Raw genomic sequence first — 25,322 nt, forward strand, 5'->3', positions numbered from 1 at the left:
GTGTGAGTCCCCAAGGCAACATTAAACAGGAGCCACTGCATCTAAATTCAATGCAGCATCATCACCCGAGATAAGAAAACAAGAGATGCGGTGACAGGAACATGATAGAAGTCGTCCGTGTCATGTGTTGCGAGGCCGTTTTACGTCACGGTATCTTTTTTTTTGTAGTCTCTGCGTGTGAGAGAATAAGTAATGAGACGGCGACGACGATGAGAGGCAGTCACATTTGTGAGTGGCCTATGCATCATGCGTGAGATTAGTGTCAGGAATTTCCTCCATCTATGGCTGACCTTGTCTCACATTGCTAGGCGGTATCATAGATCACCATATTGTCACAGACTGCCTGAAAAGGCTGCTGCTAAAATTATTTTCCATTATTGATTAATGTGAAAATATTATCCTCGGTTAATCTTTGCTCTACAAACAAAAAGAAAAAGAAAGCAGTGAGAAATGTGTTATGATATCTTCTTTTGTTCAGCTGAAAACAACAACAGGAATAATTTGTTATGTGAGAGATTTAAAAGCGGCGTCTCATGAACTGGGATTGTGGGTTCTACGGCTCTTTAACGGTTAATCGATTTTCAAAATAGTCAATCAATTAACCCTTATAGAAGCACAATGTACAAAGTGTTGTAGGAGAAAAGGAGTATAAAACAGGAATCCTATTGACAGGGAAATGCAGGTAAAGCAGGATAGATACGCCTAGATTAGCTGAGGATTTTAGAGACTTCCACTGACTGACATGCAGTGATGGGCAGATGGAGTGAGAACTGAGACAGAGATTTAAAACAACAGCGTCAGCCAGTCAGCTGCAAACAGGGTTAGAGGGTTCAGGTTCATGTTATAGAAGTGAAGCTGACCCCTGCAGAAACCCCTGTGGGAGTTGACAAACAGAGCTAATACACATGGAAATCCAGAGTGCAGGGATTGGCTGGATTATGTATGATTTCTAATGTCTGGCACCCCCCCCCCCCCCCCCCTTTTTTTTTTTTTTTTTTTGCAGCATCACAACCATGACTGTATATTTCCAAGTGACCGTCATTTTCTTTCATCCATTCTGGAGTGCTAATTTTTATTTCACACAGCATCCTCTCCACACCTCTCCCGCACATGACTCCACTGTTCTCTGCCTGCCTTGCTTCTCATCACTCCCTCCATCTGCGCCTTTTTTCCTGCTTTCTGTTCTTCCTTCCATCCATCTGCCCAGCTCTTTTCCCTCTCTCACTCTCTCTCTCTGCTCTTTACCCAGAGAGTTCAAAGTGAACAAAGAAATGACCACAAATAAACCTGTCTCCAGACTGCTTAGAAACAGCACACATCAAAGTAAAAATAAATGCACGATTTCATAGAAAACCGATGAGAGGAAAGGTTTTGGTATGATGGCGTTATAGATATAGTAGACGGAGGGTGCAGAAGTCATAATGATAATTGTTTTGGTTTATAACGAGGTCTTCTTTGAGCGCTAAGTTTAGTTTAGGGAGGAGTGATGTAGGGCTTTTAGGGAAGGGCCAAAAGGCACATGCTGTGAAGAAACTGTGAAACAGGTTGTGTCACAATAACCATTTTATCTCGATTATCTTCTTTTTACCCTCTTTAGAAAGCAAAACTGTAGCTGAACGTAAAACGTGATTAATTACACAGACTTAATGGAAAGAGGCACAGGTCTAATGAGAGACGCAGAAAGAGCTGTAGATTAAGGAGACAGGTGTTTGTTTTTGCTTTTTTTTTTTTTTTACCAGAATAGAGAAGTGTAGCAGGCAAGGTGAAAAGGGGATAAAAAAAAAGGCAAAAAAGGGGGAATGTAATCCTTAGTGAACAGAAGAAATAGGCGCAGAGATGACTGTGGGCGGATCAATAGTGAGGGATGACAGAGGGAGGAGGTGGAGACTCAGCAGCAGTTTGACTGTGAAGGAAAACCCTCTGCTGCTTTTTTCCTCTCTCCTCAGGATTGTTTCATGTTGGTGTATGAGAATGTTTTTTGAGCGATGAGTGTTGGGGAGGTTGGGGAGAGGGGGGTGCAAAGAGGGAGGAGGTGTTGGGTGATTGAGAGGGAGATGGCGAGGGGAGGAGAGGAGCGAGGAAACCGCTGCAGTGCATTGTTAGGCTGAACGCACACGGGAGAGGGAGACAGAGAGAGAATCCCCCATTTTAGCTCAACAATATTACAGCAGTGCAGTGATATCTACAACAATGGCAGACCGACACTCTCAGCACAGCTATTGATCTTAGTGATGGCACGTCACTGCACACATACTCAGTCCAATTGTTGTTTGACCTGTCTTTAAACGACTGCATGTGGTGGATATTCAGATATTTTGTCATCGTCACACTCTTTAGGTTAAATTATTTGCGTGAAAAGTCAGAACTCCTGCCACTTAAATTAAACATTAAAAATCAAATGTTACAGGTAATAAAATATGTTGATATCCTTATTATTGATAACTATAATAAAAAAATATATGATACATGTTTTGAAATAATTACAGTAATGCATCACATCTTTATTTAGTCCTAATCTTTTCCCCTCAGGCATACTGACTTACTAACCGGATCTCTTCTAAGACACTGCACTGGAGAGAGAGCAGCAGGGAGAGAGAGAGGGAGAGAGAGGGGGTGAGGGAGAGAGAGTGATCGAGCAAGCGCAGGAGGGAGAGAGAAAAAGAGACGGCAGTGGAGAAGCGAGAGAAAAGAAGCCAGAGCTGAGAGAAAGAGAGAGTCGCAGGAGGAAGGAGAAGGAGAATGCGCCGTGTCTGGGTAACACTTTTACGCTTGTGTCCAGGGCCTTTGTGAATACACCATGGGGTGCATCGGCTCCAGGAGACTGAGTAAGCTCCACTTCTCTTACTGTGGGCTAGAGGGAGGTTGGGGTGAGGGGTGCAGGGGTGCAGCGGAGATGCTGGAGGATGCGGGTCCATACAGGAGCAAAGGGTTTGTGTAGACTAGGAGCAGTCTTTGTATGTGTTTGTGCACGGGAGCTGCTTGCCTCTGTTTCTGTGCAGTCTCAAGGCAAGCTCTGGACGTGTGGTCACAGAGGCAGTATGCACAGTATACCGCCTAGATGTCAAAAGCAATATGTGTTAAAATGTGCTACTGTGTGTGTGGCTGCACCCCCCACCTCCTTGCTCCCCTTCTTCCCTCCTCCCATCCCATGATTTATGATGCTGTTTGGCAGTATGTATATGTGTGAGTAGGAGGCAGAGGGATGGAGAGGAGAGAGAGAGAGAGAGAGAGGCGGGAGAGGGAAGCGCGGTGCTTATTTATAGGGAGACATAGCTTGGAGAAAGAGAGAACGGATAATGCCATTGTTTGGGACATTTGCACAGTTTATTGTTATTTGCATGAATAATAGGCATAGAGTGGAAGGGGATAACGAGAGAGCAGGAAGAATGCAGGCGGGGAGGAGAAGAGATGGGCGGATGGCGAGGGAGAGAGGGGGAGAGGGAGGGGCAAATGCATAGGCGAGGGTGTGTGGCAGTGATGGGAGTTTTCAGGTGAGGATAGTCCTGGATAAACCCGTAGCTGTCGTGTTGACAGCGCCGGCACTGGGGAAAAAAAACAAAAAGCTCGGGTAAACAATCACTTGTTTGCTTAAATGTATTCGGGTATGTTGCAGTGCACGCTTACACGTCCTAGTGTGTAGCATCAATCACGTGCCGAGGTAAAAATAAACACAGACTTTCTTTGCTGTTAAATATTCATGTCTCACTTAGCACATCCAGCTCTTAAACATATTTATGGCACAGCATGGGTCTGGACACGGTGGTCACTCACTCTTCTAAAACACTCAAGCACAGCCTTTACTGGGCTACCAGAACCCTGTTGCAAACAGGGTCCATGCTGCGCCTTTCCCAGGCCCCCTTTTTTTTAAAAAACTAAATGTAAATTCTTCTTAAAAATATCTAGAATATGCAAAAAAGAGTACAAGATGACACAGTTAAGAAGGCAGGTGTGAACTGAATACAGCAGAAACAGCAAATCCAGCAGCTCTGGCTGTTTTTTCTTGACACAGTGTGTAGCAGGAGAAGAGACTGGGATCCTATTTCAACACTCACATCAAGACAGAAGACCCTACAAGCCTCCAGATGTTGGAAATAATGTGACTGAAATAGGCAGAAAGCTTTGAAAAGGTGCCCCATTAATCTAATGGTGAGTCACCTGTATACTGATGCTCGTTTTTATACATGCGATCATGGAAGCTTAGGAATTTAATAAGGGAGCTCTAGTAATTGCAATTATGTTTTCGAGTCAGGGATAAGCAATAAAGATAAGGGAGAATATGTTTTTAGACCAGCAGCCCAGAGCAGTAGAGATTGTAGATCCACTAAAAGGAATATTTCCCTTCAGTTTGCAAGTGTTATCTTAAGCTGTGTGCACTATAATCTAACACAAATGCGTAAACAAACAGTAGTTAAGAGAAGGAAGCCTGGGCATTTTCAAGCAGCTTGTGTGACTCGGTCTGATTTCCTTGTAAGTAACAGAATCAGCAGCAGTGCTGCCCATCCAAAGGCGGGGTTGTGTTTATCCTGGGTGAGAATGGCTTCAGTGTGTGCTATTGATCGACCAGCTCAACTGCAGTGCACGCTGCCAAACAGAGATCAACAGGAGGAGCAGCAGGCAAAAGGAGTGGATCTGTCTCTGCACGGGAGTAGCCCTGATGTATCTGTCTCCCTTCTATCTCTCCCAGCTCCATCATATCTGGGAGTGCACTCTGTGGCCAGGCTCTGATATCAGTTTGTACTATTGTTCGATTCTTCTCACAAACGATACGGCTGTGCCCAGCCTTTGATATAGTATACTGCATAGTATCCCTCAGGAAATAGTTCTATATTGATTCTGTATTTTTTATATTAGAAATGTGAACCAAAAGCTTTATTTGCCCCTTATTTTACTCTAAAGGTGTCGGGTGTCAGGTTAAACGGAAAGATCTCATCCGAAAGACTCAATAACTGATACACGTAGGCAAAAATGAACTACAAATTTTTAAGGCTGTGCAAATATTTTATTTGTTTGCTTGTTATTTTGCCAGGCAAAGGTTTGGCTTATAGCCTTATCGACCTAATTGCATACAAGTACAGTAGGCTCGCTACAGTATATGATAGTGGTTGCTTTGTGTTACTGATTGTTACCGAGTCAAGCGAAGACAGACGTACAGACAGCAGATAAACTGTCTGCATCCATCCATCACCACTTCAGAGGGTAAAAGGCCTTGAGATGCAGCAGATGGGAGATGCGCATTCTTCTTAACCTCGTCAGTGACAAAAGGCACTACATTCTATGACAAAATTAGAGTTTAATTGCATCTTTAAGAGCAACTTCCCGCAGAAAAGCCAGTGTCAGTGTAAAACTGTCACAGCCCCACGATGCCGATCATATTTCTCAATGTAATGCAGATAATCTAATCAGTAATAACTGTGGCAAAAGCTACACTTGAGCTAATTTTCCTGTGTCCACTTACCAGGCAGCACTATACCTGCAACTCCTTGAAGCATTAATCACTATAATTTAGGGCATTGTGTGCTTTGTGACTGTAACTGCTGTAGTTCATCCTGCTGTGGTGAAATTATAGATATGAATGTGGGACATTGTGATGACTTTCACCTGTTTGTGCAGCCCTTTATCTAGACTCGTCACTACCAGTTAGCTGACACACTATTTGCTGATTCAATAAGCAGTAAGAGCCAGTTCTAGTATGAGTGTGAGTGAGTGTTTGTGGTTGTTTACTTGCTTAAGGCTGGGCATCGATTCACAACGCTTTTCTGGGCCTGAGGTGACTGAAATGCGTTTGTAAGAAAGAGTATTGCATGTGTAAAAGGAGGATGTTTTGTTTATGATTTGTTCTTTCATTTTATTTTTTTTTATCAACATCCTATTAAATAAAACTAATTAATTGTAGAAAATCATGTTTACATTTAGTAACATATTATTAAAAAAGTAGAATGTTGGATTTCAGCCCATTCAGTTTTCAGAAGTTTTGGTGTCTTTGCGCCTCCATGGTACTGCATGTGTTTGTGTATGGAGCCCCAGTTTACCTGCGTCTTGTGGTGTAGCGGTCTTACTGAATTTTTTATGTTTTGTGTGGGTGTGAAAGCGCCATGTGCACCAATGTTACTTCAGCGCTTTCTTCCATTGCTCTGTTTCTGCTGCGTTACAGCGAGGGATTCCCTGCCATTAAATTTAAAACCGAACACCCCCGCTACACCATGCCTTTACACACACACACACACACACACACACACACACACACACACACACACACACACACACACACACACACACACACACACACAACAACTGACACCATGTCCCGTATTTGCCAGTTAGCAGTCTGCCTGTAAACTAGTAAATCTGGCAGAGGTAGAGTCTGATTGATTGGCTAGAATAGGATAGAAAAGCACTTCAGGGCCTCTCAATTTTGTTGTTGTGTTTAGCAATTTGTTGGTGTGATTTGCACTTCAGGGCCACCGTAGAAAAGCCTTGCGCTCAGGAGCATATTCAAGGTGAATGACTCAGTGATGTAGTACTCAGAGACACCTGGTGAGACCCGATGACCATTGTGTGCGTGCAATGGTATGTGTGCTCAAAGAGTATTCTTATGTTCAAGGATTCTAATGTAACAAATATAACACAGGGTCTTAACCTGAAGGTGTATGTGTGTGTGTGTGTGTGTGTGTGAGCGCCTCTTTGTCACTTCTCTGATGTGCGCTATTATAATTTGCCTTGTTACCAATACCAGGTTACAAACCTGGATGATTATAGGTATAACATTGTATATTGTATATGTGCATGCAAATGTGAGCTTGTGTGTATGTGGCAGATCAGAAATAAGAGGCCTGTGTGTGGGCACATGATGGCAGGCGATTCTATAAACAATGTGACTCAGCCGCAGAGTGAGTTATGAAATTGAAATATAATGCTGTGAAGGAGAAAATTCATCCCTACAGTTTGATCTCTTAGTGTGTGTGTGTGTGCTGTGTGTGAGAAAGAATGAATATATGTGCGTTTGTGGATGCGCTCGGCATTAGTGTGCGACCGGCACAGATTGTCTCTGTGTTATCTGCAGCTACTAACCACTTCAGTGCTGATAAAAAAGGCCATGTTCTCACAGATGGGAAGTCTCCTTTGAATATCAAAGAGCAAGGAAAACAAAGATTTCCTGCATACAAAGTACACGAGCTGCCTCATACTTTAATGATTTCTTCTCTTTCTACAGGTTTCCATCCATTTATCTAAACAGAACTGGATAACAGCATTTCCTCCTTTTCAGGTCTAATTGTTCATTATATATTTAACAGGCTATTAGGGTGTTTATTAGAGTCACAATGATGGGCTTCAGGTACTTCTGCCCAAGGCTTTTAGTTACCACACTGCACAGGTGACTGCTGGAAGTTATTCACCCCGTATCAGTGATGGAGACCTGCTCGGGATAGCAGCCACATTCGTGCAGAGACAGATTAATGAAGCGTGTCAGGAAGAGGGCACAAACCTTAGAAATGCCATTTCACCAGGTTAATGGTCGTCTCGTGCTGTGTTATAGTGTCAGTATGTGTATGTCAGGGTGTCTGCATGTGACTGGATCATGTCCTGAGACACCGTTAGCTCAGTTTTCTGCCATCTCTCCCAGCCATCTGGGCTCTGGTCCTCAGCTGTGTTCTTGCTGAACTCTGATGCTCAATAACCCAGCATCTGCACATATCGCTGCAAGAGGGCTGCCATCCAAGCCGGTACCCCATGGTGGCAACCAGCCTTACTGCAGCTGTCACGGTAAACAAGCACCAAACCCCCTGGATCCTCGCTGTTATTGCTGCAGGGCACTGGGGGTAAAAAAGACAGATGACGCTCAAACGATTCCCACTTCAGCAGGAGCCGTCAACCCACTACAGCCAGAGCTGGAGTTGACAGTGCGGCCGCTGCAGATCTTTAGTTGTTCGTTACGCACAGTCGCGTTACTCCCTTTTTATTCCCTCCCTCTTCAGTCTCTCTGCCCTTCCTCCCTTACAGCTACTTGCTCCTTTTCCTCGGCTGAGCTAAGCTGGGGGTATCCAGAGCGCTGCACTGCTGTGTGTGCGGTGGAGGAGGGTGAGTGCCAGGGGAAGAAAAGCTGGCTCAGAGCTCTGGTCATGTGCTCTGTTGTTGTTGCTGTTTCCTCAAGGAGGGATCCGTCCTGCAGAATAACACATTCGCTCACTGTGCTGCTGAGAGCCCAACAGCATCACCTACTCGAGTGCGGAGATACAGTGTATGCCATGATAAAAAGAAACTACTGAGATGCTGGATAATGACTACTGACCCCATCATATAAAGAGATTTTCTGTGAACTACGAATAACTGACTAAAAATGGCACGATTTAGACACAAACTCTCATGCCTCACTTCACAAAATCTTCTTTGATGTAATCGCAAAGTAAATATACTGTGCATACGACTATAGCTATATATTAATGTAATGTTTCTGGTCCATTGCTGTGTAAAGGCTGGAGGTCTTCCCAGTGGTAGGTTGTACCTACTCTTTTGCCATATTGTGATTCATGCGTGGGGAGACTGACTGCTAATCTGCTAATTGGCCAAATGAGGCTGAGGGATGCAAGGGAGAGAGACTGTAAAAGCTAAAGTGAGGGAGAGTGGGAGTGGCATGGTGTGAGTCACTGTGCAGTATACTATACACTAGGTTGCTGGAGGCTTGACTCAAGTGAATGTGCATGTATGTTTATGTAGTTTGTGTTTGCTGGGCAGATTTTTAACCCAGATGGGGAAGAAATCTGGGACACTCTCTCCCACCCAGGCAGAAAATGAGACATCTCCCCAGCTACCTCATATCAGCCAATAAATAACCCCATCACACCTCAATCCTCAGTGCTAACAATCACACATGCATGATTAATCCTTCCGAGGTCACACAGAGTTCATTTCTAATCGTTAATTTATCACTTGAATATTAATGAGTCCGTCCACTCATTGGATACAAAGTGGTCTCTTTATTTCTGCAGTTTGTGGCGGAACCATCAGCTAATCTACGACAATGTTTCTGCCGTATTCCACAAGTCATTTGAAAGAAAAATGTGCATTATTATGTATGCTGTTAGTTCCATTTAAACATAATCAGAAGATTTAGATACTGTGATCATCAGTGGAAATGTTTTATGTGGCTCACATGTGTCACTAGGAAAGGGTTCATCCCTGTGTCTGACATTCATCCACAGTTTAAGTCATATTAGCTCATCAGTTCTAGTCATTATGCCAGAATTCAACTTCCTGTCTTTGGAGCCGAGTGACCAAACTGAAATTTTACACAAAGTATTATCAAAGTAAAATTATAGTCAGATCCATAACTGTATGTTTACGATCGCACAGTGAAGACAGCAGAAAAATAAATAGCCTATTTAGTATTTGCATATGTACAATCATGTAGCGTTTACAGAGTCTGTAGTTTGGTCAATAGCAAACACGCTGCATGATAATCATGTTTGAGCACGCTTTGCTTGCATGCAGGTAAACAGTCAGTGTGGAGAACAAAAAAGAAATCGCACTTTCCAAAATGTATTCTCTGTGTTTTTCTGCACTTGTAAACACTGACAGGCAGGAGGAAATCAAAATTGTGGCATGGATCACCACTGGTTACACATCAAGCCAGCAGTCTAACTTATGAGTTGCCATATTGGTATTTGTTTGACTCTTCATTTAAACATTGTTAAGTTTAAAAAAATGTTTATTTAATCACCATGTCCAGGCTGAGATACAACTGTTAACAAACTCCTTGTAATTTTACCTTCAGACCTAAACTACAGGCATCACTTTCAATGTCCCTTAGGTGAATTTAATCCAGTAATAACTATCCAAGCAGCTATTTATACATACAGTAACGTCACACATCTCCTGTGAAGATGTCCTGAGGTATTAAGAGAAACAAAAGCAAAAAAAACTTTGGATGGTTGAGGAAAACTGGGTCGAAGAAAACAGGATGATAAAACACAGTCTCTCCTGGAAGAAACACTTTAAATATATTAAAACCTACAGACTTATGATATATGCCAATACTTTACCCAAAATTCCCACTGAAATGAGTGTGATTCCTGTGTCTAAAGAAATATGCACATCCCTTCCTGCTGAGCAAAGAGGGCCAATTTCTGGAATGAAGCCTGTCCCTTGTCCACTGCCCTTGCAGTGATTTGATGTAACTGGATGGAGTTCAGAGGGAAGGGTAATATCTGAGAGCCCAACAGAGACAGACCAGAGCTGATGTTTCTGAATCACTGGGTCAGTGGGTCACAGACATCACTGGACATCTAGAGAGCCAACAACTCTGTTTTTTTTTTTTTTTCAGAGCTCCCGAGGAATCGCTCATGATTGCCAAATGCAGCTGTTGAGAACCGCGACTGGCTCAGCAACACACAAACACGCAAACTCAGACACATACGCAGACTCACAGTGTGCTGATACAGGAGTAAGCCCCTCTGAGAGTTGTACACACAGAGCACAGACCCTCTGATACAGAGGAGCACCTAGAGACTGAGGCCGTGTTTAAACTCCATTACCGCCAACGACTCTCTAATTAAACCAATGTTTTAATTAGGATTTGGACAACCAGGAACGAGGAGGGATAATAACGTTCATTTATCCAACAGAGAGGGTGTATTTCACACAAGTTACACCTACAATATGCAGGGTGGACAGCTTTGTATTTGATCTGCCATTTTAAGCAGTACATTGCTAAGTGTGACGCAGGCGTCAATATTTATCAGTTTTATAGGAACACAATAGAAGCAAAGTAGACTATTAGAAGTCTGCGATATGAAATCTTACTTATGTAAATGTTCAAAAGTTTACTTAACAAGATGCAGTTAAAGTATGTTAGAAACTGCATGACCACAAATAGATTAATCAGCTTTCAAATGTCATTTTTCAGTACAGTTAACTACAAGTTAAGATTGCAGATTGATGCAGTGGTGTTGTTTCCTCTCTAGTATACTTCAGAATTTGACCAAAATACAATCACTGATTAAATTTCCTCTGTTGCTCTCCAGCACTGGTTTGCATTCTAGTGATTTGAGAGTAAAACCTGCAGGGGGCTGATAGAAGCTCTCAGCTAAACAAGGAGGTAATGGTCTTGATTGAAGCATAGTAGACTGACCAGGTCTGAAATGCAGAATAACAAAATTTTAATGACAGCTTAACGGGTTCAACCAAGAGTCAAACTTGGGAGAAAAATCTTTTATTTACTCCAGTCTGCTTCACCATGAACACTTAAAGGCTTTAAAAAAAGGAGGAATATGTTGGTTTGTTGAATGTGTTGCCATGAATGCCGAATGAAGGTAATTACATTTTAAGGTCATTGTGTAGTAGCTCTTGTTGTGGCCACTAAGTGAGCTGCAGTCAGCATCCTGTTGCTTGCACTAATGCTAGGTATGTAGGCCTGGGCTAACATACTAGGCAAAGCAGTGATAATGCATAACAATGAACAGAACCGACTGAAGTCATGTTGATAAGTTACTAAAGGTACATTGTTACTGTAGTCCGACTGTATATGTAAGACAAGAAGCACTCAGCTGGAAAACTTCACCATTGCAGCTCACTCTCTCGGCAGTATTTACTTTTAAAGGAATTGTAACGTGTTTTTTATATATTAATTTTGTTTTCTTTATCTTTTTAAACATACTTTAAGAAGTTTGGAGTGCAATAAAAATCACATGAGGATTGCATGACAGATATTTACTTTTATAACGCAAACATTATGCAGGAGTAGTGGATGGGTAATAGCAGTAGAAGTAGGCAGCTCTTTCTCCTGATGATCTCTTTAAAGATGTAACACATTCTGGGGTCAGCTTGAAAGAAAGGCAGCTGTGAAATGTAAAAATCAGGTCACAGGTCAAATATGACATGATATTTACATGCAAACAATAAAGTTATATTTAGAATCCACATGTACCTGTATCACTTCCTAAATGCTGTCAATACTAACAAAGGCGGTAGAATTTTAAACATAGTTTTAAAAATGTTTGACCTTATTTGACCTTGAAGAAGAGGTCAGAGGTCCAAAGCAAGTGATGTGACTACATGCCAGTAAGAAACACTTTTAAATAACTCTATAGAGCATTGTTATCACTTTGACCTTCAGCGCAATCTATTGACCTTGAAGGAGAGGTCAGAGGTTAAATGTGATATGATAGTTCAAATCTTTATAAGGTACTTTCTATATGTTTGCAACACACACCACACTTTTAAGAACCATGGTTTCTCAGTTATGACGCTTTTTGTTTATTTATGACCAACAAATCATTAAGTTGAACTTGAACACCTCAATGGATGTAAACCAAATTTTAATGGATCGTTAACATGACCTCACTCTACACCCCTACAAAGTTTAATCAGGATGAGTTCAAAGCTTTTTGAGATATCGTGTTTACAGCCTTAATGACACAGAGGTAAGTATATGCTGTGGCTGAGCAGTATTTTTCTCAGCCATACTAACTTCCGGTAATAAAGGTGAAGAGCCACCTTCACCTTTATTGTACAGGCTTGGGTACAAAAATCAAGAACTTTCTGTTTCTCTTCGTATCATTAATGGGGCTAATATTTACTATATATATTTCCTTTTTTAGTGCACTATTTGTCTTATGCGTGAATATCCATGTGGATTGAAAATGTTACTAACCGTGATTCACCCCAATGAGAACAGCTGGCTTGGTCACATCTCTTTGCAAGATTTCAATGTTATGGTGTCTGACACAGCACAGAGATGTCCAAGGCGTCCTTCATTAAGGGCTAACACCTTAATGAGGTTAGTTAGCCTACATAAGTGGAGCGCGCCCTGTTAGATTCAAGTGAAATGGCAGCACGGACTCAGAGATATGCTGTTATTCTCCTTGATATTTATTAATATCCGTCCTTTAATTAATTAATACATCACCAAACATAAAGAAAGTACAGAATATGTAAAAAAAATATATACGTATTTATAAATATATTCCTAAAACAATTGTCAATTCAATTTCTTGGTTACAAACAGCCATTAAACCCTCTGTTTATATCATTTTTTATATATAAATTATTGACTCTCCTCACTGGTGTAATTAAAGATTATTTAGACTGCCACTCATCAGTGCTGCATCACTAACATCGTGTAGTTATGTGTGACTGTGAGAGGCGATTGGTTGACGAACATAAATGGTTTTATAAAAGTGTTATACATATGTTATAAAACATTGCCATCTGTTTGTCTTTGTAAAAGTGGAATCACAAGATTTTGTGTGTTTGTTTTTTGTGTGGTGTGTATTGGAATCCACTGTGCAGTGAGCCTCTATTTGTTGACATTAGCAGATTGTATTTCTAAGGTGATTCTCACCAGTTTTACGCACACTTGTGGTTTCATCTGAGTTATTGGTTTTCTTTTGGAGGTGGGTCTTACTACTACTTTTATAAATAAAGTGTAAAAATGATTTGTTAATGTAGGCACACAAGAGAAAAATATCTCCCTTATTAGTTTTTAACCATGTCTTCATGAACATTTTGTGGAAGCAGTTTTGTCACTGAATGTAATTAAGAATAAATATTAATGTTTCTTTCTCTTCTCCCCCCTCTTCCCTCTCTCTGTGTGCCTCTCTGTCTCTCTTGTTCAACGCGTTCTCAGCGTCAGATGGCGTGCCAGTCCAAAAGGATGGGGAACAAGTAAGTCTTCAGTGATTCCTCCTGCTCATCCGTGTTGTTGACTTCCTCTGACAGTGAACTGTTTTCCACACCACCTGAGGAACCAACATGGCCACACGATGAGCTGTAACACCAGTGCTTATGCTAGTAGATTAGCGAAGTAGATCACGCCATGGCAATGTCAGTCGCTCCCGCTACACTTCCATCGCCAAGATGGGGTGGTGTGGCTGGATGACTGAATAATCGCTGGTTTGGTTGGCTTATTGCTGTTGCTAGGATGTCTGAAGCTTGTTATAGCTGTCTGACAGAGTCACTCCTCAGTGCTGGTTCAAAGCAGAATGGCAGAGGCATCACTCCTCTCTTTCTCCAACTTCCTACACATCATTATCACTGTACATTTTCCTCTCCTCTCCTCTCCCGCTGCATTACTGATCTCATGCTCTAAAACTGATGCCTCTGAGAAAGGACACAGGAGCAGGATCCATTTTGGACTAAAGTGTAGAGACCTTCACTTTTCCACCAAATGCACTGTGGACTGATTGCATCATTTATTTATGTGTCGTGCCCCAGAATGCCCCCGTGGTTCTGCAGAGAGGGGAAAAAAGACACACACACACACACACAAACACTTTCTATACATATATATCAGTGTTGTCAGGGCTATTGGAAAAGAACATAGGGAAAGCTGCTCCAGGCAGCCCAGCTCTCTCCTCACACCCACTCCTGTGAATGGAGAGCGAGACAGGGACGACCAGAGAGCGAGTGATGGAGGAAGTGGGAGCAAAGAATAGAATTACATGAGGGAAGGAAGAGGCAGACATTGATTAACATAAAGCATCTAGATGTAGCTGAAGGAGATTATAAACACTCCCTTCTCATCACACTCTCATTATTATATTATCTTAACCTAGAATTGAATTACATAATCTTTACATTTTACTCTATTGACCACTGAAGATAATTAACAAAGTTTTGTAGTTTTTCGATAAAGTGCTTGACGTGTAGAGAATAAAGCACTAGAACGTGACTAGCAGAGCAGTCAGTAAGACTAACAAAGAACTGTGTTTACATTGAACTTTAATTCATTTCTATAATTATTTAACATTACACTGTTATTTTTAATGTAGCTAAAAATTCTAATTCTAATTTATTTACTTCGAGTTGAGCATATTTTACGTTGTATTATTACTTTTTTAAAAATTTGATGTGTTGCAGTATGTGAAAATAGATGCTGAGAATACAATGAGGAGACATTACTATAAGCTAAATATATAGTATAGTGTTTTCTCTGGGACCTATACCTGCAATTACAAAAACATGCAGAAATGTACTAAATTTCCATGAAAGTCACTTTAATTTTTTTTTTATTACTGAAAGAATAACAAGCATATTATGTTTGGAAGTGCATGGAGTTTTTTTTCACATCACAAAACTGGTGCGGCACCTTTACCTCATGTAATTAGTAAGCCTGCATGGGTGCAGACTCAGTATTGAGGGAAGTCTTTATTCTACTTTTACTTAAGGATAGTTGGTTTGGAACAGGACTAAATGTGGCAGATCCTTCGCATGAATTTGAAACAGCATGACAGTGTAAGGGCCGGACTGGAATGACTTTCCCGAGTTTTAATTCCTGATTAAATGGAGGTTTAAAAGAAACACAAAGCTACAGGCAGCAGGTAGTTAACTAAAAACAACTAGTCTAAAAATGAAAATTCCAACTATCAGCACCATATGTTGTTTGTTTAATCTGCATAAATGTGCAAAAAAAAAAAAGAAGGGCCACAGCTGTTTTTCTAATTACAGGCTATTTCTTCTCAGGTGACACTCTGTTGAGTCTGCAGATTGACCAGAAAAAATAAGCTAATGACACAAATCTAGGAAAAGAGGGATTTGAAGACTAATTAAGCATTTAAATGTTAATTAGTGAGTTTAAGAGGTGCTTTTAGGGAGACTTTGTGCCAGGCTACATGTTCCCAGGTTTATGCAAACTAGCTGATGTATGTAATCACTGACGTGATGTTAGTGATGCCTTTACTGAAGTGAAGGATCTTCAGACTTGTGCCATCAGTGCAGCTTGCATTGCATTTATCCAGAAGAAAGTAGACCTGGAGCTTTCTGACAGTCTTGACTGTCTGTCTGCCGCTTGTGTACATCAACAGTAAAGGGGACAAAATATCAGCTCAGCCAGTAGCACACCAGTGTTCCCAGTGCGGTTAGTATCAGTCCAGCTGATAGAGAGAGTGTTTATCTGCTTTGTTCTCAGCGTCTGCCTTCACCACACGCACACATAAACACATAATGTCCCCTTCCTCCTGAAAGCCTCAGTCCCCTGTCTGTGCAGGATCAGATACAGTTCAACACACTATTGATATCTCGCTCTCGCAAACACACACAGTTTTCTGCTGGCTTTCAATGTTTCTGGCAGCACATGTAACCGAAGAGGAAATTCATTCATCCGTAGCGTATTCAGTTTGCTTTACACAACTAAGCAAATATAAACTGATCCCTGTTTAATCCCCTCCCTTCTCCCTGTCATTCTGGCTCTTCACTTTCCTTGTTCCTGGAAAATCCTGTGTGTCTGCCTCTTATTTTCCTCTCCCTTCTCCTAATTTCTTCCTCCGCATGCTTGATGTGCAATCAACCCCTCCGTCCTCCCCCCACTCCCCCACTCCCCCAACCCCGATGCATGTCAATGTCCTCTCTGTCCTGTCACTCTCTTACTCTTTCCTGCTCCTCCTTTCCCCATCCCTCTCTCCTCCTATTTCTCTTCCTCAGCATGGACGTTCAGAATTTTCATGGGAAGGAATCAATGTAAGTGTTGTGGCATCATTCCTTCATCTACTACTTTTCTCTCCCTATCTATTTGTTGCTTTTGCGCGTTTTGATTTATGACACCCCCACCTCCTGAGCCGTATAGTCTGTCTTGCGGTTTATTATACTGGTGTGAGCACAATCAGAAACCCTAGATTTATATGATATTTATTTTGTAGAATATCTCTTGAATCAAGATTTGGGAAATGTAAATTCTGTCTCTTGTATTAACCCAACACCTCCATCACTTGTCCTCTCCACTCACCCCTCTGACACACACACTGTCATGTCACACTGTCTCTGTGTGGCCTCTCACACCATCCATGCTGTCCTTTTCTCCACACTTTCCTCCTCCATTCCTCTCTCTTCTCTCCTTCTAGCTGTCTATGGAAGACACCACATCAATCCTGCCCCGGCTCAAGAGGAACTCAAACGCCTATGGCATCGGGGCTCTGGCTAAGTCTTCTCTGTCAGGTGTGTCAGGTGTGTGTCTGTGCTGTAACTGGTAAACGACCCCATGCTGGCTCTGTCCTCAGAGGGGCCCTGGAGTCAGCATGGTACCCTAAATGGGTTCCCCTGTATCACTTCCTCTCCACGCTGTGATATCAGTCGTCAATGACTCCTCGTGAGTCATTGACGGAACAAATTCAGCTTCAAAAACAACACACACATACACACACACACACACACACAAACACAGCTTGTTGCTCTAAGGAAAGGTGAGTGGGAAGTGTAGTTTTTTATGTTAAGTGGTTGTGAAATTGTGCTGTTCTGAGCAAGTATTAGTATGGATGTTTTGACTGTGCAAAGTGCCGTGTCGAACAGAGTTAGTGTAGTGAAGTGCTTTCTTTTAGTGCAGCGTTTTTTGGTTTCATCCAGCTGTTTTGTGTAGTGCAGTTTATTTGAGTGCAGTGAATTGTACTGCAGTACAGTGTAATGAAGTCCAGCTGCTATACCGTGTGCTGTGGTACGGATTTGTCCTATAATTTATTCATGAATCCCATCGTCATGTGCTACCATCAGAGAGAATCAGGCAGCCAGGGATTTACAGTACATGTTAGTCGCGTGGAAATATGGAGCAGAGCTGTTAAACAGATATGAGTTTGTAGTGGCATGGCACCAGGAAATTAAATGTATGTTCAGCAGCTTTGAGTTTTCCGAAGCGCAATAAAGAGAAAGAGAGGAGTTTTTTTGTTTACCCGGCGCAGCTTAGCAGAGGTGTGAAGAAGCTATCATGTCAACAAGCCAACCTCTCATTATTCATGCCACACAGCCGCCTCACCCCAATTAACCTGCTCCATCCCATGATGCACCTTTGTCAGACAAGACACGTCTCCTGCCGTCTCCCCTCCATGTGATGTTAACAGTCTCATTAAACACGCGAATGTCACCTCCACAACCCTTTTTCATTTCTCTGAGCTTATAATGGGTGCTCATGAAAACCCTCTTTTAACTACAGACTTTTGAATAGTTGGATTTGGCTGATAATGTTTTCCTTACGAGCAGTTATTAATTTAAGATATTCAATATTTTAAGAAAATGAGCAGTCTCAAACATCCCAGAGGCGTTTGGGTATTTTGTTTACTTCTTAAAGGCGGGCCTATTGTGGTTATCCTTGTTTATTTCTCTAAAGATAAATGTATAGATTGATATTCACTAGCAAGGACTAAAGCCCCAGATGCGAATGAAAATGTTTGTTAATAACGAAGCAACGAACTATGCCACAGGCTCGCTGAGGCGGTGGATCCCTTGATACCTTTGAGAGAGGCTTACAAGCAGAGAAAAAGTGATGATGGGCCAAATAGGCACTTATAGAAATACGGCTGGAAAAGGAACTGTTGTGGGTGTGGTCCTGCTCCTGAACTTTAGATAAATAATCTTGAATAGGCTTATACACTGGTACAGTTCTGGATGCTAATATTAAATATGGTTAAAGTTTTAAATAATGAGGTCAGCGTGTGTGAAAGTAATCCCAGCAGGCCAAAAGCTCAGGCTTCACATTGCTCTAATCGCTCACTTTCAGACTACTTCAGACACGTCAGTGAATGCGGATATCCTTAATGTGGTTATCTCAGGGACACAGCTCTGGCTGTGAGCACATGAGCTCCACCACCTGCTGTTCAAACCTTTTGTTTGCAAAGGGCAGCCAATCAAAAGAAAGCTGGCTCACAGGTAAGGTGGATTTCAGGGGAGACAAAGTGAAACTGTATGTGATGAACAGAGAGGCTAAACCAAGGCGCAGTGTAAGATGAGAGAGTTTTATTTTGATCCCGAGTCATTTAAAGCCACTCCAGTGAAGTCCAAGAATTAAAATGTGAGTTAATAATGAGCCTAATAGGTCCTGTTTAACATCAAAACAAATATATATAATACATCAGGCGCTTTTGTTGTAAATGATCCTTAAAAATGGGAACGGTATGCTATACTTAAACTCGTTCTGGTTAATCATGTGAGGTAAAGCCAATTTCAGACACAACAACTCCAACACTGAAAGGTTTATTATTTATATGACAGTTGCTTTAATCAATTTATCAGTCGAACCGTGCCGGATATCCATATTTCCATGAGCCATCACATCATAGCGTCATACCCTCCTCCTCCCAAAACCAGTGCACACTTGATAATAACGAATCTATCTTATGTCTCTTCCTTCCTCTTCTTTTGTTTTTTCCCCCATTTTGTTCCCCATCTACCGGTTCATTCTCTACTCCTTCCCTCAACTCGGCTAATCACCTCTCTCTAAACCTCTGGTCTTTTAATTTCTCTTACTTCCACCCATTTTGTTTAAATTGGCCACCCTCCCTCCTCCTTCTGCTCCTTCCTTGTCTGGGTCTTTCTCCTAAAACAGGTGTCACACGCACAATGAAGGAAAGAGTGACCAAGCCCACAGCCATGGCCCAGGGTCGTGTCGCTCACATGATTGAATGGCAAAACTGGGGCATGACGACGGTGGGTTCGGGGAGCGTCCTCCAGTCCCGCATCACTACCCAGGAGCGAGAAAAGGAGCGGCGGCTGGAGAACGACGCCTACAGTGACCTCAGTGATGGGGAGAAAGAGGCTCGCTTTGCAGCAGGTCGGTTGGATGAGGACAAGAGTTTCACACCCTATTAACTGTCATCAGCCACTTGAGTGGTACTGCAGGTCTTAGTAACAATTATCCTGACTTGCCCTCTGAATTCTCACCTCAGGCATCCTGCAGCAGTTTGCAATCTCAGAGGCAACGCTCCTGGCGTGGTCGTCAATGGATGGTGAGACTCCGCAGTCAGGATCAAACCAGGGAAGCGTGGCTCACCTCAGTGAGGTCAACCAGGAGAGCATCACCAGTCGAGGTAAAGGACTACAAATATGTCTGAGGCTTAAAGTCCAGGAAACAGCTGTTGGTGAAACACAGCCACATCATTTATGAGTAAGAAAATGGAAGAGGTTGGAAAGTGGCAAATCAATTTTAAACAGAGTAGTTAGAGTATTGTGTTACAGCGTCTCGTCTCTCTAGACCAGAGATGTCAAACTCACTTTAGATTGTGGCCAACAGACAGCCCGCTCTGATCGTAAGTTGCCTGGACAAGTGAAACTCCTCTTTCTGTAAGCGTAAGCAAGTTTAATAAAACAAACAATGCACTGCTTTCTTTACATGACAAGAAAGTGCTGCTTTGGCCATAAACTGCAAGAAATAATTTGGTAAATTTAGAGAAAATGTTCTGTTAGCTCGTTGCGCAGACTGTCCTATAATTATAAAACAGAAAAGTTTTGTTAATTGACTGAATGTCCTCTTTTTGTTTTCTTGGGCTTTTTTTTTATTTTAATTTTTTATAATGAACCCACTGTAAAAGTCATAAATTTCTATAGTAGATGGCGTAAAAACAGGATCTTTCCTATTTACTTATTACTTATTTACTTGTATATTTCAAACCAGTAGGAAAAGCTGTAAAACTTATGAAAACACAGAAGTCTGGAATTTATGCCAATCTTCCATTTTCCAGAACTGTCCAGTGGGCCAGATTGGAGACTTAAGCAGGCCACTTCTGGCCCCCAGACCTTATTCTAAGGAGCTTGGAAAGAAAAGCGTCTGGACTTTAGATGGGGATGGACCATTTGCAGTCTATCTGCATCTTAAGGACAAAGGTCACTCCTTTGAGGATGCCAGTGTTCACATTTTGGACAGAGAGGACAATTTGGTTTGAAAGAGGAGTGAAAGAAGCCATCTATGTCCACTGTGAATAGCCATCTTTGAACAGAGGTGGTGGTTTACTACACCAACTGTTTACCATCTATAATCCAGTTTTGAGATCCCTTCCCAGATGCCTTAACGCCCACTCACATCCTGGGCCTTCTGACCTCAGGAAATTGCATGATAGGGCGGGGCCAGGTTTCGCAGTGAGTTCACCCGAAACTCTGACCTACACCCGTTTTCACACCTTGGCTCGTGTGATTAGGTAGAGGATCATTAGGGGGTCAATTGTCCCTTTAGGGGGACACTCCAACGGGGCTTAAATCTGGGACTCTCCACCATTTGACCTTAGAACTGAAGAAGCTTCTCGGATCAGAGGCGAAACGACTTCAAGCAACTTAAAGAAGTCCAGATGCTCTTCTTTCCAAGCTCCTTAGACCACGATGACCTGGATGACTGAGAACCTTCACAGACCCCAGACTAGACTTGTAGTCAAGACCGCCTAAACCAAGACCAAGACAATACCAAGACCAGAGGTTATCGAGACCAAGACAAGACCAAGACCAAGACAGACTGAGTCAAGACCAAGACAAAGTCGAGACGAGACCAAGACAAAAAAGTCTTTAAACTGCAGCCAGATGCTGCTTCGTTTACGGGTGTCAGGCATATTTATGTGTCTTTGCGATGCACTCGCACACCCCTCCTCACCGCTGTCTACTGTCTCACTCACTCACTGAGAGGACAGACGCACGCTCCACTTGACTGTCGCGTCTCTCACCCTCTCTGTTTTTCACATAATGATATTATCCTATATCCTCGCATGTGATTGGCCACAATATGGAGGGATTGGAGCATAGCTGAGCCACTGTGTGAGACCTGAGCAGCTAAAGGAAATTAAGTGAGGAGCTGGCTCTCGCTCAATGGGAGTCGACTCTTCTGATTCACTACAAAGCACTCTCTAACTCTCTAAGCACGGCTCTTAGAGCTGATGCTTTTGCGAATGACACATTATCGAACATTACCTTGTGTGTCATGGATACTGTTGAGTCCAAATCTCCTGACCTCTATGCCAATCTGAGACAGCAAGACCGAGACAGCGAGACCAAGACAAGACCAAGGGATCAGGACCAAGACAAGACCAAGACCAAGACCAAAGTCTGTCGAGACCAAGACAAGACCCAGACCACGTAAAAGTAGTCTCGAGACGGGTCTCGAGACGGGTCTCGAGACATCCAACTCTACCTCAGACCTTATGTTTGACACCTCTGCTCTAGACTTTAGGCCATTTCAGTTTCCAGCATGAACTTTTGGAAGGTAAACCCAGACACTGTATCGATATAAACAGTGATTTTGGATATTTGCAATTTACTGCAATGTTGCCTTAGCACAGACTTCTGAATGCAGAAAATTAGAGTAAGTGCTTTGCTGAGTTAAAATAGACTTTCTTAACTGCACCCTGAATGCATTCGTCTTAACTGATCCCATCGTTTTTAAGTCAGACACTTGGCAAAATATATGGCTGTGAGCCCACTTTATAGCCCTCCAACTTTGAGTAAGAAACACTGGAGGCAATCAAAGCTCTGTCTGCACTATACAGTTTGACAAAATGATGACTCAACAGTGCGAGGTGTGCCAGTGTTCAACTCTGTTCGGTTCATACTGGAGAGTTTCTGTCATAACATTTTCACCCAGTGTGGAAAGATTTCAGCTGAGTTTTTTTCAGAGTAGTTAACAGCCAGATATACATTTATCTCAACAGCTATTAGCTTTAACTGTTGGTCAAGTCGTAATTTCAAGATTTTAAGAAATTGCTCATTCTTTTTCCAATTCCAGCAAATTTGAAAAGTGGGATTTTTGTAAAAATCATAAAACACAGTGTTCCTGCGTCCATCTGCTGCCCCCATTTTGAAGAGTGCTAACAGCTGCCACATTTTTTTATTTCCTGCAGATCAGATATTGCACCACTCCTCAGCGGAGGTGTGGCCTCACACATACGTCTCCCAGGGCCACTACTGCCTCTCCTCTTCTGACGCTTGGGAGCCCATCAACAACGATCCCTCCGTTGTGGCGTCTCCCCCTGCTGGCTCCTACGTTATGGGTACGGAGGGCTACGATGGGCAGGCCGCAGCTCACTTCCTGTCTCAGCAACAGCAGCAGCAGTTCACTCTCCAGCAGAGTCAACTACAACAGCTGCAGCAGATCCAACAGTTTCAGCACTACCACCAACAGCAGCTTCTGCAGTATCAGCAACAGCAGGTGATTGATTGAGAGTGCTGCCGTCTGGGTTTTAATCCAAATGAGACACTACATGTTGCTGCTAATGCGTAAGGCTTGAGTATCAGAGATGGTTGTTATAAAATACTGTCTGGTAAAATAAATTTATCAACACATTATTTTATTTATTTGTTCACTTTTGTATAGGCACAAGTACAGCACATGAACAAACCCACACATCACAGCATTTATAGACTAAAAAAGCTGGGCTTTTATTCAGAACATGTTCTCAGAAACTCTTACCTCCTGGGTTTCATGCTCAGTCTGAAATTCGCTCTTGACTGTGGAAATAGAAATTCAACAAAATAATCTTAACTCGACATTTTTCTATCTAATCATCTCCTTTTATTCGTTTTTGTTTTTGCATTACTTCATAGAAAAGATTTTAGCCTAAGCAATGACTCAACCGCATCTGATGTGAACGCTGACACACCTCACACTGTTGAGTCATCACTCTTGTCAAGAATCCCTCATTAAATGCTCAGCTGAACCTGCAAAAATATGACATTCTTCCAAAGGGACACATCCAAATCATTTTTTAAACAAAAATAAAAAGAATTCCATGCATGAGGATGGAATTTCTTATACTGTACAAAAAGATCTGCATATCACCTCTGTTGCCTAAGGAAAACAAAGTCAGCTTACTGCATACTGACATGGGGAGCATGTCATGAAACATTCAAGCTGGCAAACAGGTCGCACTGCTCATTCCTCACATTTTACTGATTAGTCTTTTCTGTGTGTTTCAAGTCTCTGGAGCACAGGCTACACAGTGCCAACCACTCTTTGCAAGCAACACCCAACAGCACCATCCACAGTCTGGTTCATCAAATTCACCCTCCGCTGGTTGATCTGTGGAACACGGGGCAGATGGAAACCTATCAGGCAGAAGCCGGCGGGTACATGGGTGTGGCGGCGACAGTGGAGCCAAGCCTGTGCGTTCCCACTGGTGAAGAGATAGTAGGAACGGAACACTCCCCGCTACTGGAACAGCAGGAGGAGGAGGAGGTCAAGGTGAGTTGAACATGGGGTTGCATTACATAAAATTATCTCTTCAGTGATTAATATTTGATTTTGTAGCTTTCTAAGCGAGTTCTCAGAGGCACCAGACTGGAGGTTTAGTTCTGCTTACTGCAACATGTGTGTCATTTCTGTTTTAAATCTGCAGACTGTACTTAAAGTTTTGTCTCGAATCATTTAATCATAAGATTGGTTTGATTTTATGCACGTGTAGCAATCTAAGATCAATTTGTCAATAGAGGGGATACTGATTGACATTTTTGAAAAGAATTGTCTGCCAGTACTTTAATTCAGTTCAGTTTTCTTTGTACGCATAGCACCAAATCACAACAACATTCACCTGAAGTTACTTTATATTATAAGCTAGAAAACCTACAATAACAGAAGAAACCCCAACCATTAGACGACCCCCTTTGAGCAATCACTTGGCAACATTGGAAAGGAAAAACTCCCTTTTGACAGGAAGAAACCTCTGAGTGAACCATGGTCAGGAACGGGCAGTCATCTGCTGTGGATGGTTGGGGGAAATGGCAAAAAGAGGAAAGTGAGGATTTCTAGCTTTTCCTTGGGTACATTTAAAAGTTTTATTACGCTAGCCGGGCAGCTGTGTTCTTGGTTAAGATACTGAACCCATTTTTCCCCCGAGACATCGATCAGGGTGCGAGTATGTGCATGATTGTTAGAAGGGTTAACACCATCACATCCAGAAGGTCCTGGATTAGGATTTGCTGGTCAGATGGGGCTTTCCCATGTGGAATATTCATGTTGTAACAACTATGTCTATGGCTATTGATGGAATTTTGGAATGTTTGACTATTGAGATTATGAATGACAAAAAGAGAAATGTTATAATAAGTTGCATATATCGGACACCCAGTTCAAGTATTGACACTTTTAATGAATGGATAGAAAAAACGTTTGCTTCGGTGAACCAAAAATTACTATTTATCTGTGGTGATTTTAATATTGATTTGCTAAATCCAACAAGGTTAAAAGCCATTGATGACTTTACTGACACGATGTACAGCTTATCACTATATCCAACAATAACAAAGCCAAGCAGAATAACTTCACATAGCGCCACTATTATTGACAATATTTTTACTAATGTCATGGATTTCCAAATTAATAGTGGCCTGCTTGTCTGTGATATAACTGACCACTTACCAGTTTTTACTTTGTGTGACTATGATTTAAAAAAAATAGATACCAAGATCATGATAGCAAAGCGAACAATAAATGAAGAAGCAATTCATGCCTTCAATTTCGATTTAGCACAACAAGATTGGAGTTCGGTGTATGAAGAGTCAGATGTGGACAAGGCTTATGATAATTTCCTAGATATTTTTACTATGTGGTACAATAAACATTGTCCTGTAAACGAACACATGACAAAGAAAAAAAAGATAAA

The 25,322-nt window shown here is 42.0% G+C and overlaps 1 protein-coding gene across 4 annotated transcripts in view; it reads left to right on the plus strand.

Annotated features, from left to right (window-relative positions):
* The first annotated feature begins 2,629 nt into the window (after window positions 1-2,629).
* fam131bb (family with sequence similarity 131 member Bb) overlaps window positions 2,630-25,322 on the plus strand; it is a 31,428-nt gene continuing 8,735 nt past the window's right edge. Inside the window, exons 1-8 of one of the 4 annotated variants that reach the window (XM_085291795.1) lie at window positions 2,630-2,825; window positions 13,622-13,659; window positions 16,414-16,449; window positions 16,830-16,932; window positions 19,298-19,522; window positions 19,638-19,778; window positions 22,566-22,873; window positions 23,642-23,905. In XM_085291795.1, coding sequence (XP_085147921.1) covers window positions 2,798-2,825; window positions 13,622-13,659; window positions 16,414-16,449; window positions 16,830-16,932; window positions 19,298-19,522; window positions 19,638-19,778; window positions 22,566-22,873; window positions 23,642-23,905 — 1,143 coding nt within the window. In that variant the 5' untranslated portion in view covers window positions 2,630-2,797. The remainder of the gene's footprint in view (window positions 2,826-13,621; window positions 13,660-16,413; window positions 16,450-16,829; window positions 16,933-19,297; window positions 19,523-19,637; window positions 19,779-22,565; window positions 22,874-23,641; window positions 23,906-25,322) is intronic. The other 3 variants (XM_085291796.1, XM_085291797.1, XM_085291798.1) reach the window with 3 other exon arrangements.

The sequence above is a fragment of the Mchenga conophoros genome, linkage group LG11 (assembly GCF_057382185.1).
Source record: "Mchenga conophoros isolate Kocher_MC1m ecotype Shallow Benthic linkage group LG11, M_conophoros_male_GT1.1, whole genome shotgun sequence".
Lineage (NCBI taxonomy): Eukaryota > Metazoa > Chordata > Actinopteri > Cichliformes > Cichlidae > Mchenga > Mchenga conophoros.